General features: G+C 32.4%; 1 protein-coding gene across 1 annotated transcript; it reads right to left on the minus strand.

The window, feature by feature from the left end:
* Positions 1–278: 278 nt before the first annotated feature.
* On the minus strand, positions 279–4,652 carry LOC120067531 (Pectin lyase-like superfamily protein). Its single transcript, XM_039019081.1, has 5 exons — positions 4,420–4,652; positions 2,849–3,008; positions 2,038–2,247; positions 1,087–1,337; positions 279–438 (listed from the first exon to the last, which is right to left on the minus strand). Exons 1-5 carry the CDS (start codon positions 4,650–4,652, stop codon positions 279–281), a joined length of 1,014 nt encoding a protein of 337 aa, XP_038875009.1.
* Between the last annotated feature and the right edge of the window lie 6,630 nt (positions 4,653–11,282).

Genomic DNA, 11,282 nt, shown 5'->3' on the forward strand with positions numbered 1-11,282 from the left:
GGTGTAATTTTCACTTTTTTCTTTTTTGGATCAATTTCATGAATTGATTTTGATTTTTATGTATGCTTAACAAGTGAAAGGTTGAAAACTCCACCACACTTCTAATATTATTATATTTCTTTGAAACTATTCAATTATTCAATTATCATTCTATATATAAAAATGTAGGGAAAAAATTGAATCTTCTAAATTGGAGTTTAATTTTCATGATTAATAATAATTTTAACCATTAAAAGAAAAATGAAATTAAGGATGGTTGAAAGTTGTTCAAACAAAAGTTAATAAGGTTGATCTTGGATCCAACTTTCACCGTTGATAAAATTTAAACTAGTTAGTTGTCGTATTTCATTTAAACTGAGCTTCTTTTCCCATTCTACTCGATGAGACATGTCAGCACCTGGTCCGTAACAACCATTTTCTGCATAGGTCAATTGGTTCCTGGATTATCAAAATAAAATATTTAGTATAAGAAAAAAACCATACTCGTATAAGCCAAATTTTCTTATTATATGAGTCATTAATTATATTAATTTTTCTAGTTAGGATGAGTTAAAAAAAACATGATTGAAATTTGAAATCCCAACTCCAAAAGCCAAGAAAGAAACAAAAAGACCCATTTCTTTTCATAGATAAAACCCTAAGTGCTTACCAACTCTAAAAACCACATTTCCAACCCCCAAATCACAATCAATCTTTTCATATCGTATACCTATCTTTAAATGAAACATATTATAAAATAGACTAAATTATTTTTTTTAAAAAAATACTATTGAAGTAGAAAATTCCATTTAATTATTAGACATAAATTAGGATATGAACTAATCCAACAATAATCTAAAACAAACACTGGGACCACCAATTCGTAGTCTCAATGTTCATCCAATTTTCCAACAAAATTCACACTTCAAGATATAATTTTGAAATATTTACGAAAAGTCTTAAGGACAATATTGTAACTTTTGAACCATGGATAAGGTTCCGAGACTTTTTTTTTACCTAGTATAAAACTGAATGGTGTTTTTTCTTAGAAAAAAATAAAGAAAAATAAAGAAATAAATAGAGTTGATAGAATAAAGGATAACTTACTCTTGACCAACAAAATGCCAAGGATCCCAACCATTAGGGTTTATGATGTTGGAGAAGTTGGAGTTGTAAAAGATAACTCTTGAATATCCCCTCCATGGCCTTCCTAAGAAGGCTGAGCCACTCCCAAACACATTGCATTCTTTGAAAACAAAACCATTTGCATCATTTGGATTGGTTCTTCCTTGTGCTGTTATGAAGCTTGTGGACCCTAATGGAAGAAGTGCTTCTCCAACCACTGATATTGAACACCCCTAATATCACCCAAATTTACATTTATATAACAAAAATTAAATCTCATTCAAAAACAAAACATTAGGGTTTACCATAAACCGAGTGTTACGAGAGTCCATTAGGTCGAATATTTTGTGTATCATAAAATTCATGTATTGTAAGGTGTTTTTCATCTTATTCTTCCGATCCTTTCACTTCATCATTATGCATATTCAAATCCGAGTTATATAACTCTATCTTCAATAAAATACAATCTTTAAAAAGTCAAATCATCAAGAGGTCTATTCAAAGGTCTAATTAGACTAAAGACACGAAGCTAAGTTATATCAAAATAATCAACCTCAAAACTATTTCTGAAAATTCGACCCAACCTAACTTAACAACTTCAATGGTTAATTAAAATGAAAGCAAAACAGGATGACATCAAACGGATAGCTACCTTACAATCAATGTTGTCTATCAAATCATTTGACTTTAAAAAATATTCTTTAAAAATAATTGTGATGTAAATTAATCTAGAAAAATTAAAAGCGTAAATGCTTGAAGTTCTAGTTAGGGACCGAATTGAAACAAAACTTCAAAATTTAAGGAGAAAAATGTGAGGATGTTATATAGAAATGAAATTCAAAACTTTAAGTGTAAAAATAATATAACGTTTTGAAACTTAAGAAAGAAAAAGTAAATTAAACCGAAAACTGCAGGGACCAAAAAAAAAAAAACCTGAAAAATGGATTGGGCAGCTCCAAAAATAAAGTCGACAGCTCCTTGAATGGTGCAACGATGATAGTAATGTCGTCCTTGATCATCCCATAATGTGTCTTGAACACCATAAAAACCACATTTATAGAAAGACGACTTGTCGCCTGTGATCATTGCTGCTACGGCTGGAACTCTTGGATTTCCATTATTCCATGGATAATTATAAGAATTCTAATAATACCAATTACATAACAAGAATTTGGTCACAATTTCTATAAATAATTCTTCAAGCCCTTCTTCGATAAATATTTTTTTGGTCCTTAGATTTTAGGTCTAGTTTCTATTCGATCCTTAGATTTCAAAGTTTTATACTTTCAATCAAGTTTTATGTTTGATTTCAATTTAGTCTAATACTACGGTTTTACTCTTAAGATTTGATTTTGATTTACATCTTTACCCTTGATATTTCACTAAATACTCATAAATACTCACTTCAAACTTTCAGCGTATATTAATTAATTTAAAATAATTATAAAGTGAAATTTCAAAATTGATCTAAAGAGTGATGAATAAATAGTAAAACTTAATCAATTATATAATTCTTTTAAATTAATTGTAATACAAATTAACACTATTGACGGAAAGTGAATATGTAGTGAGAACCAAAGTTAAAAATATAAATCTTAAAATTTAGGGACCAATTTGAAACAAACTCGAGCATCAAAGATAAAATTGTAAAATTTAAAAATCTAAAGACTAAATTGAAATTAAATCCAAAATATAAGGGATTAAAAAGGTATTTTTTTCGGTTACTTTAATATTATATACTTACCACAAAAGTGATGGATTTGACGACAATATTATCAGCTGAAGAAGTGAAAGTAGGGCTTTGAGCAACAGTGAGATGGTCGTCCCAAACAACCTTTGTTGTTCTTTTGCTTTGTCCTTTCAAAATGATATATGGTTTATCATATGGAATTTTCACCTTCTCTCTAAATACAAACAAATAATAATAATAATTAATAATAATCATTACATTTTGAATTCTCAGTCAATTATTTTTCTAGAAACATTTTAAAATTCAATAATAATCTTTACATTTTAGTATATATATATATATAGAATTTAAGGTAATTTAATTTTGAAAACAAAAAAGGTATGTGTCCCTTAATTTATTTAAGGTAATAGCCTAAAAGAGATGCATACACCTATTAAATTAAGAGGAAAAAAAAAAAGAAAAAATAAAGAAAAAAAAGAAAAAATAAAGCTATAGCACCGTTTGATTAACTATTTAGAGGCAACCATTCGGTTTTATTTATTTATTTATTTTAATAATTTAGCCTATAAATACTCTCTCTATTAGTTTCTAGGTTTTATTGGGATGATTTTCAAATATAGAAAAATAAGTCTATTAATATATATATATATATATATATATTTTTATTTCTGTTATTTCGCTTTTATTGTCGTATTTAAAATATCAAAACAATTTTTTTAAAATTAAAAAAAAAAAAATCAAAAGCTTATTTTTTTTTCTAAAAATTGTGTGAAAATTCAAATATTTACATGATATATATGAAAGTCATAAGTAAGAAATGGTGAGAAAACAAACATAATTTTAAGATGCAAATGGTTATCCTACCAAACTTGTTTTTGGGTTTTTTTTTTCTTTTTTCTTTTTTTGAAATTTTTTTTAAATGGATTTATTCTTTAAACATTTGAATTTTTCATTAGGAAAAAAAACTACTTGAATTTAGGTGCAACCATCTACTTTGCAACCCATATAAAAATTATTAAAAAATTGTAGAGAAACGAGAACTATGTATCATCTACTCTTAACCAAATTTTAAAAACAAAAATATGCTTAATTTTCGATATTGGACTTAGATTCTGAAAATACTTCTAAAAAGTAAGATGTAACAAAATAAATAAATTAGTGTACTAAAAATAATGACACCCAACTAACCTATATTTTGTTGTTAAAAAAAAAAACTATACTGAAAATCAAATCAGTTGCTCTACCACCTTATTGAAAATGAACCAACCCATCAATTCAAATAATAACAATAATAATAAAATTAAAAGTCCAAGCCAAAAACATACCCCTCAAAACTCAAAAGATCAAACTAGTTGCCCTAACAAAAACCTAAACCAACCAAAATCAAACCTACTAATATATATATCTTGATTTCAAATGTTATAGAAAAAAAAAACTCTTCATATTAATCGATATTATATTAAATGAGACTGTCACAATGTAGCCAATCCTAATAACCATCGAACCAACGAGTTCTTGAATAAATAATCTGAAAAATGTCACAAGCAATAAAAAAAAGTCAAAATTTAAACTTTAATCTCATAGATGAAAGAAAAGAGAATATATAATATATAATATATAAATACCTATAAACACCAGGTTTAACATGAATGGAGACCCAAAATCTATTATTAGAAGGAATAGAATCAATGGCAGCTTGAATTGTAGAGAAATTTCCATGGCCATTCTGGTCAACAATCAAAGTCTTCCATGTCAATTTCTTCATTCCTACACTTCTATAAGATTGACCTTCATTTCCTCTTACAAATATTATCATCATCAAAATCAATCCCACAAAAATCCCACGAATAATCCACATTTTTTTCTTTTGAATTTTTTGAATCGATTAATCAAATTGATTGAAGATTAAGAAGAAGAAGAATGAATTGTAACCACTGTTTTGTGTATATGTAGGGTTTGCTTTTATGGAAATTATGGGGGGTTTTCGTTTTTCTTTAATGGGAAGATTAAAGGATTTCTCATGAATATGGAATAAAATTTAATAATTAATGTGGAGTGATTGCATTATTGTTATAGATTGTTTTTATGACTTTTTCTTTTTTAATTATTAATTATATATGATTTATTATTGTGAGTGTTTCCAAATCCTCAAGAAAAGAAAAGGCACGAGCGTTTCTTTTTATTTTTGGTTTTGAAATTTAATTGATATTTAAAGGGTTTGTCTAGAAGATTTAAGCCTCTTGGTATCCATTTTATTTTTTAAAATTAAACTTATAAACACTATTTTTACTTTCAAGTTTCTTCCATTGTTATCTACCTTTCATTGATGATTTAAAAAACCAAGTCAAATTTTGAGGACTAAAAAAAAAGTAATTTTCAAAAAGTTGTTTATGTTTTTAAAATTTGGTTAAAAATTCAAATATTGTATTTAATTAAGAAATATGCAAATCATTGTAAAAAATGTGGATGAAATAGATTTAAGTTAAAAACAAAAAACCAAATGGTTGGTCTAAAAGATTAAAAGATTTGAACTTCTCACTAAAAGAATATATTTATATGTCAATCATTTTAAAGTGGAAAATTTAGTTTGGTTCCTCCTTGTTTTTATTATTTTAGAAAATTGAAACTTCAATCTCAAAAAATTTCATATCAACTATAATTGAATTATATCCATATTTTTTTTGGTAGTCCCGAGATTTGAACCTTCATTCTTCGACAAGAAATACATTAATTTTCATATTTGGTTACTCTCTCTAGAAAGGGTTTAAAGCCATTAATTTCAATTTTCAATTTTCATTAATTTTCATATTTGGTTGTGTAATTTCCTTGTCAATTGTCATAAAAGGATTTTACATTATTTATTAACAAATTTAAATTATATTATATTACAAGAACTTATACCTACCACCATATCAAAAAGTTTAATGGTTCAATTTTTCATTCCACAGTTGTTGCCTCAAAAAATGGAAATAGCTCAAAGATTAAGGCATCAGTAATATTTTCTATAGAAAGAAAAAATGACATGTAATAGTACAATAACCATTGTGAAATAGGGGATTGAAACTAAATTTACTTTATTAATTATTTATGTATAATTTTCAAAATTATTAAATTTACAAGCTTAGGAAATTCATTTTTTTTTATACTTTTTATCATGACATATCATATATCTAGCCCTTGCTCGAAAGTTAATTGATTGTTTCATGTCACAACTGGAGTAATCGTATAATTTTAAAGGGAACACTATTTGTCTTTTGTTTTCTTTAGAGTTCAACATATATGTGAGACTAAAAATTTGAATCTATTTTCTTTCAGGAGAAAATATGCATCTTTAATTATTTGATGTCAACGACCTTAATTAATGCATTTGGCAACCTCTCGAAATTAAAGTTTGACTATCCATATAAATTGTAACATTATGTTGTTAATAATAAAAACCTAGACTCATGGTAAAATGATCAACATATATAGTTCTTCCAATTGAAATGTATTATTTTTCTTGAGGCTTGAGGTTCAAACGTTTATACTCCATTTATTATATTAAAATAAATAAATGAATAAATACACCTTGTGGATATTTGATCAAAATTTTAAATACATGGGTATGTTTCTAACAATTTTATGTTTGGGAAGGTAGAAAATTAGCCAAACTTTTTTTTCCAAAGAGATAAATTTGAACATTCAATGAGAGACCTTTTATTTTAATATTTTAGTTTGAAAAAACTACTAAGAAAATAGAGTGGTTTAAAAAATCTTTAAAAAATGTGGTAGTGTGGAAAAGATATTTAGAAGGTTAAAAGTTGGAACACTTGTCAATTAATCAAAAAAATAAATTTACTCAACCAAACTAGGTCGAGAGTCCAACACTCAACCATGACTACACACTGCATGAAGCTCGCTGCGACATGCTGCCTGTCATCCGACACGCCCTTGTCTTGTCAAATTAGTGTCTTGTCTTGTCAACAATAGGTCGAGTTTTCAACCTTCGACCATTTTATTTTTAATAGCCCATTTGTTATCTTCTTCCACCATTTTTCACTTTTTTCTCTTTCGAATTTAACCCATCGAGTAACTCTCTTTCCCACAAGTCTTCTCCTCTTTCCCTCATATTAACCGTTTTCTTCTCAAAATTGTTACTACTTTTCTCCTCCTATTCACTACATTCAGTCATAATCTCTTTTAGCAGTTGTGAGGTTTGTACATTTACTCTAATAAATTCCTATTTTTCTAAAATAATGATAAATTTTGTCCCTACTCTTACACATTTTTTTAAATAGTTTTTGTTGTTGTTTGGGAAATAAAAACCAAAAAGAGGTACACTTTTTTTTTTTAGAATATGTGATATTATTATACAACAACAAGGGGGATCCCGTAGCCCGAGATCAAGGCATCAAAGTACCAAAGCACAAGCAAAGACAGGGTAACAAAACCCAGAACAAAGCCTACAAGATAAGATCAGAACAAAACCAACACAAAAGGAAAACAAACTCGCAGACCACTAGAGAGAAAGCCAAAGAAAAGAAAACAAACTCTCACAAACAAGGGACAACAGAAAAAATAAAGAACAACGGGAAGTACAACAAGAAAAACATCCGTAAACACACTATATAAGACCAAGAAGATCAACCCGCTAGGAAAAAGCACGAGCACGAACCGTAGAGACCATAAGGTGAACCAGAGCTAACACTGACCTCGGTCTATTTCCATGTAGTCGCCGATTACATTCTTGCCAGATGTAGTATATGGAAGCACACCAGAAAATACGGAATAACTTACTATGCACCCCCTTACCCGACCCCACTCAACACAACTAACTCAACTATACATCCCAACTCGCCACCCAATTCGACGAGCCCAACTGACGCAACACACCAGACCACACCTCTCTCCCAAACCCACACTCAAAAAATAAATGATCTCACGACTCCACACCTCCCCCACACAGAAGGCACCTCCCCTCTGACAACACACCCCAACTCCTCAACCAATCCCAAGTACCTAACCTGTCCCTCACAGTTAGGAATATGAACAACATCCAAACACTCGAAAATGCTTGCCTATAGGATGGTACTGCCTCAGTAAGAAGTTCGTGAGGTGCCGCTGCTGCTTATTCCCTCTCGATTCCCCCCCCAAAAAAAAGGAGAGAGATGTCCCGTCCCTTCTTTATGCACATCCATATACATAGCTAGACACAAAGGTGTACAATCCGGTCAAAATCTGGGGTTCTTGTTGTTCATTCACTGATTGTTCTCTTACTTGCTCTAGTGGCTGGCAAACGCCAACACGAATGCCCTTTGAGCCCGGGATTCGAGTAATAGCCCTTGGTTCTTTCGTTCGTTACAGACAAGAAGTTTCCTCTGTTAGTTGTGCTAGGCTGTCTGCGTAATGAACTACCGATCTAGCTCTTTTTCTTTTTATATTCTATAAAAACCAATGCCATACCACCTTCGATAGGTAAACCGGAACCAGGGAAAGCAGAGTGAACAGCTTCACGTCCTACTACCAAGGTGCGTGCCTAGCTAAAGTCAGAGCCTTGCCTTTCTTATATGACCAGCTCAAGATTGCGCTCTTATCCTTTCTCTTTGCACTAGGAAGACTCTCCATCACGTATAGGTGGAAGAAACTTATTTCATTTATTGACTAGCTCTTGCAAGGCCGATATGTTTCATAGCAGCCAAGGATGAGTTCGATCCATTAGGTTCTTCGATTTATTCGGAAAACAAATGAGAGACAAGAAAACATCTTTGATTACGATTAAAAGGAACAATCTCAAATAGACCATTTTGAGGTATTGTTGGTATCTTTTCTTTCAAAAGAATGTAAGTCATTGTCGAGAAAGCTTTTCTTTTCTTTAGGGTGGATCATTGTCATCTTTGAACCACTAGAAAAGAGAGAATCCACTTCAGATAACCACGCCTCTGCTAGGCAGCGTGTGGAATGGCCGAGAGCGGACCTTTTTGGATATATAATCCAAGTCGAGAGTGGAGTTACGGAAACAGGCGTCTGATGGAAAACGACTTTCACATTCAATTCGGCTGGGAAACTGACCGTTTGTTTTTGTTGCAATGATGCGCATATTTTCATTTTTCTTGTAGTTCTGCTTCTTGCTCTAAAAATGCAATAAAGACTTTTTGGAAATCGCCGGTGGTTTTTTCCACCAAGAAAGGCATGAGAGTCTTTGGGCATTGCTGGGGATAAAAGAAGACTGAAATGGCCTATTGATTGAAGCTCTACGCTGTGGAATCGTTCGGGTCCCAGGGAGCGGAGCGTTCGGGTTTAATCCTTTGAGTTCAAGGAGGGAGGAAGGCTTTATAAAAGCGGCTTTTGCCATTCTCTGAGCTCTATTATTTTCTAATGAGACTGACATAGAGTACAAGTACCAAATACTGATAAAAAGAGTGTATGCGAGTAAGTGCGAAAGCTTTTGCATCTTCTTTTCTGTTTTTTCGTTTACTAATTTGAGCTTCTCGACCGATAGGGAGAGAAGCTTTGTGCCAAAGCCATTTATAAGCCCTCAAGTAGGTAACCCCGAAAGAGGGAAGAGATTTTCGAGTACGGGAAACCTCTGGATTTGAAATCACTGCTTATATCTGAAATTCCTTGAAGCAGAGACCCTTTTTCTGTAAAGGGTTGTAGGCCAGTCTTTCAGTCATTTCCGAGGAGTAATTAGAAAAGTTCTTTATAGGTTCACGAACACGATCCGGAAATCGTAGACAGATTGACCAGTTGACTAGGTAAGGGATTACTTGCTTCTTTCTGTGCTTGATTTGATTAGTAAGGGGACGCATTTCCCGGACGAAGCTATTCTATTAGTGGTAGGCGAAGAAGAAGACGAAACTCCTCATGATTGACAAATTTTCTTCAACGGTTCTGAAAAAGAAGATAAGTAGGGAACATAGATCTTTGGGTATACCCGAAAAATTGCTTTCTCTACGAGCCTACAAGCTTAGCTTTAGTTTAGCTTCCAACTAAGGCTCAGGGAGTTCTTTCCCCAGGATTGAGTGAACGATCTCATAGCCCTCCACCCGTAGCCCACAAAAGCGCTTATTTATATCAATTGTGTACGATACCACTTTTAAGCTCAAGCTTCTCGGGCTAACTTCTCGGGCAGAGTTCTTCCGCACGCAAATCTATATATCCTCCTTCTTTCCATTCATCAAAATCAATATCTGTTCGATTTCAAAATCCACTTTTCTAAAGAAGTCAAGCCTCTTCAAGAAAGCTTTGCGTGGTAGGCGCTGCCTATTCACTCGGACAATGCTCTGAACACGAAAGTGTGCAATTCCGCCCCCTTCTCCCATGCTGAGTCACAGGCAGCGCCTCGAAAAGCACGGATGAGCCACATGTAGGGAAACTTGCACGTGTGGTTCTGGCCGGGGACCCCGGTAGTGATTCATATACAGCATCTCTTTCTTTTATCAATGGTTCTACCACCACAAATAATTGAAATTCAATTTCTTGATCTGTATCTTCCATTTTTGGAAACTTAGAAAGTTCTTCTGTTAAGCCATGATCAATGAACCTACAAAACCCTTCAAATTGTATCTGATTAAACCCAGGCATCCAATCGGCAGCGTTGAAAGACCTCACCTCCTGGGTCGACGTGTGGAGTTTGCTGGTGAAGAAGTGCCAAATCCTTGCAATAGGGGTGGGTGGATCATGCCTTCTCTCTCTCCGGTGTAAGGGGATAAGTTCCGATTGAATAAGTGTTGAGTTGTGACAAGCTATATAGCTGTGACATGGAGCCACTCAACTTCGGTAAGTGAAAGTGAATCCAAGCCCGGAAAAGGAAATGAAAGACGAAACATAAATCATGGATCAACTAAGCCCTCTCGGGGACTTGCTTAAGAATAAGAAAGAGGAATCTCATATAAATACCATGGAATAAAGTTTGATCCTATTCATGGGGATTCCGTAAATATTCCATTCCAAAAAGAGAAAGTTCGAAACAATTGGGATTTTTTTGGAGATTGGATGCAGTTACTAATTAATGATCTGGCATGTACAGAATGAAAACTTCATTCTCGATTCTACAAGAATTTTGATGAAATCCTTTCATTTGCTTCTCTTCGATGGAAGTTTGATTTTCCCAGAATGTATCCCAATTTTTGCCAAATTCTTCTTCTGATGATCGATTCAACCTCTGATAAAAAAGATATACCTTTGTTATATTTCATCTCTTCAACAAGTTTAGTAATAAGCATAACGGCCTGTTCCGATGGAGAGAAGAACTCATCTTTTTCACTGGGAAATTTCCAAATTTCTGAAACTGCAATGAAATCTTTCAATTTCTTATTTGACTATGTTCAACTCTATGTATTCCTCGAGACATAGAGTACATTGAATGTACAGAAATGGCCCATCACAGAGATGCACAGAGGAACAGAACGAACTTCTTATATCCCTTTTCCACTCAATCCAGAAACAAGATCGGACGTTATTCCGGTTCGTCTCCATTTTTGTGAAACTATTCCTCAAGCAAGGCAGC

The sequence above is a fragment of the Benincasa hispida genome, chromosome 12 (assembly GCF_027475165.1).
Source record: "Benincasa hispida cultivar pf3 chromosome 12, pf3_genome.v1.1, whole genome shotgun sequence".
Taxonomy (NCBI): Eukaryota; Viridiplantae; Streptophyta; class Magnoliopsida; order Cucurbitales; family Cucurbitaceae; genus Benincasa; species Benincasa hispida.

Coding starts and splice junctions, on each gene's coding strand:
- LOC120067531 (XM_039019081.1), bottom strand. CDS start 4,652: ATGTGGATTATTCGTGGGATTTTTGTGGGATTGATTTTGATGATGATA. Junction 3,009..4,419: donor GTTAAACCTGGTGTTTATAG/GTATTTATATAT, acceptor GTTTGTATTTAG/AGAGAAGGTGAAAATTCCAT. Junction 439..1,086: donor TGGCATTTTGTTGGTCAAGA/GTAAGTTATCCT, acceptor TTGATAATCCAG/GAACCAATTGACCTATGCAG.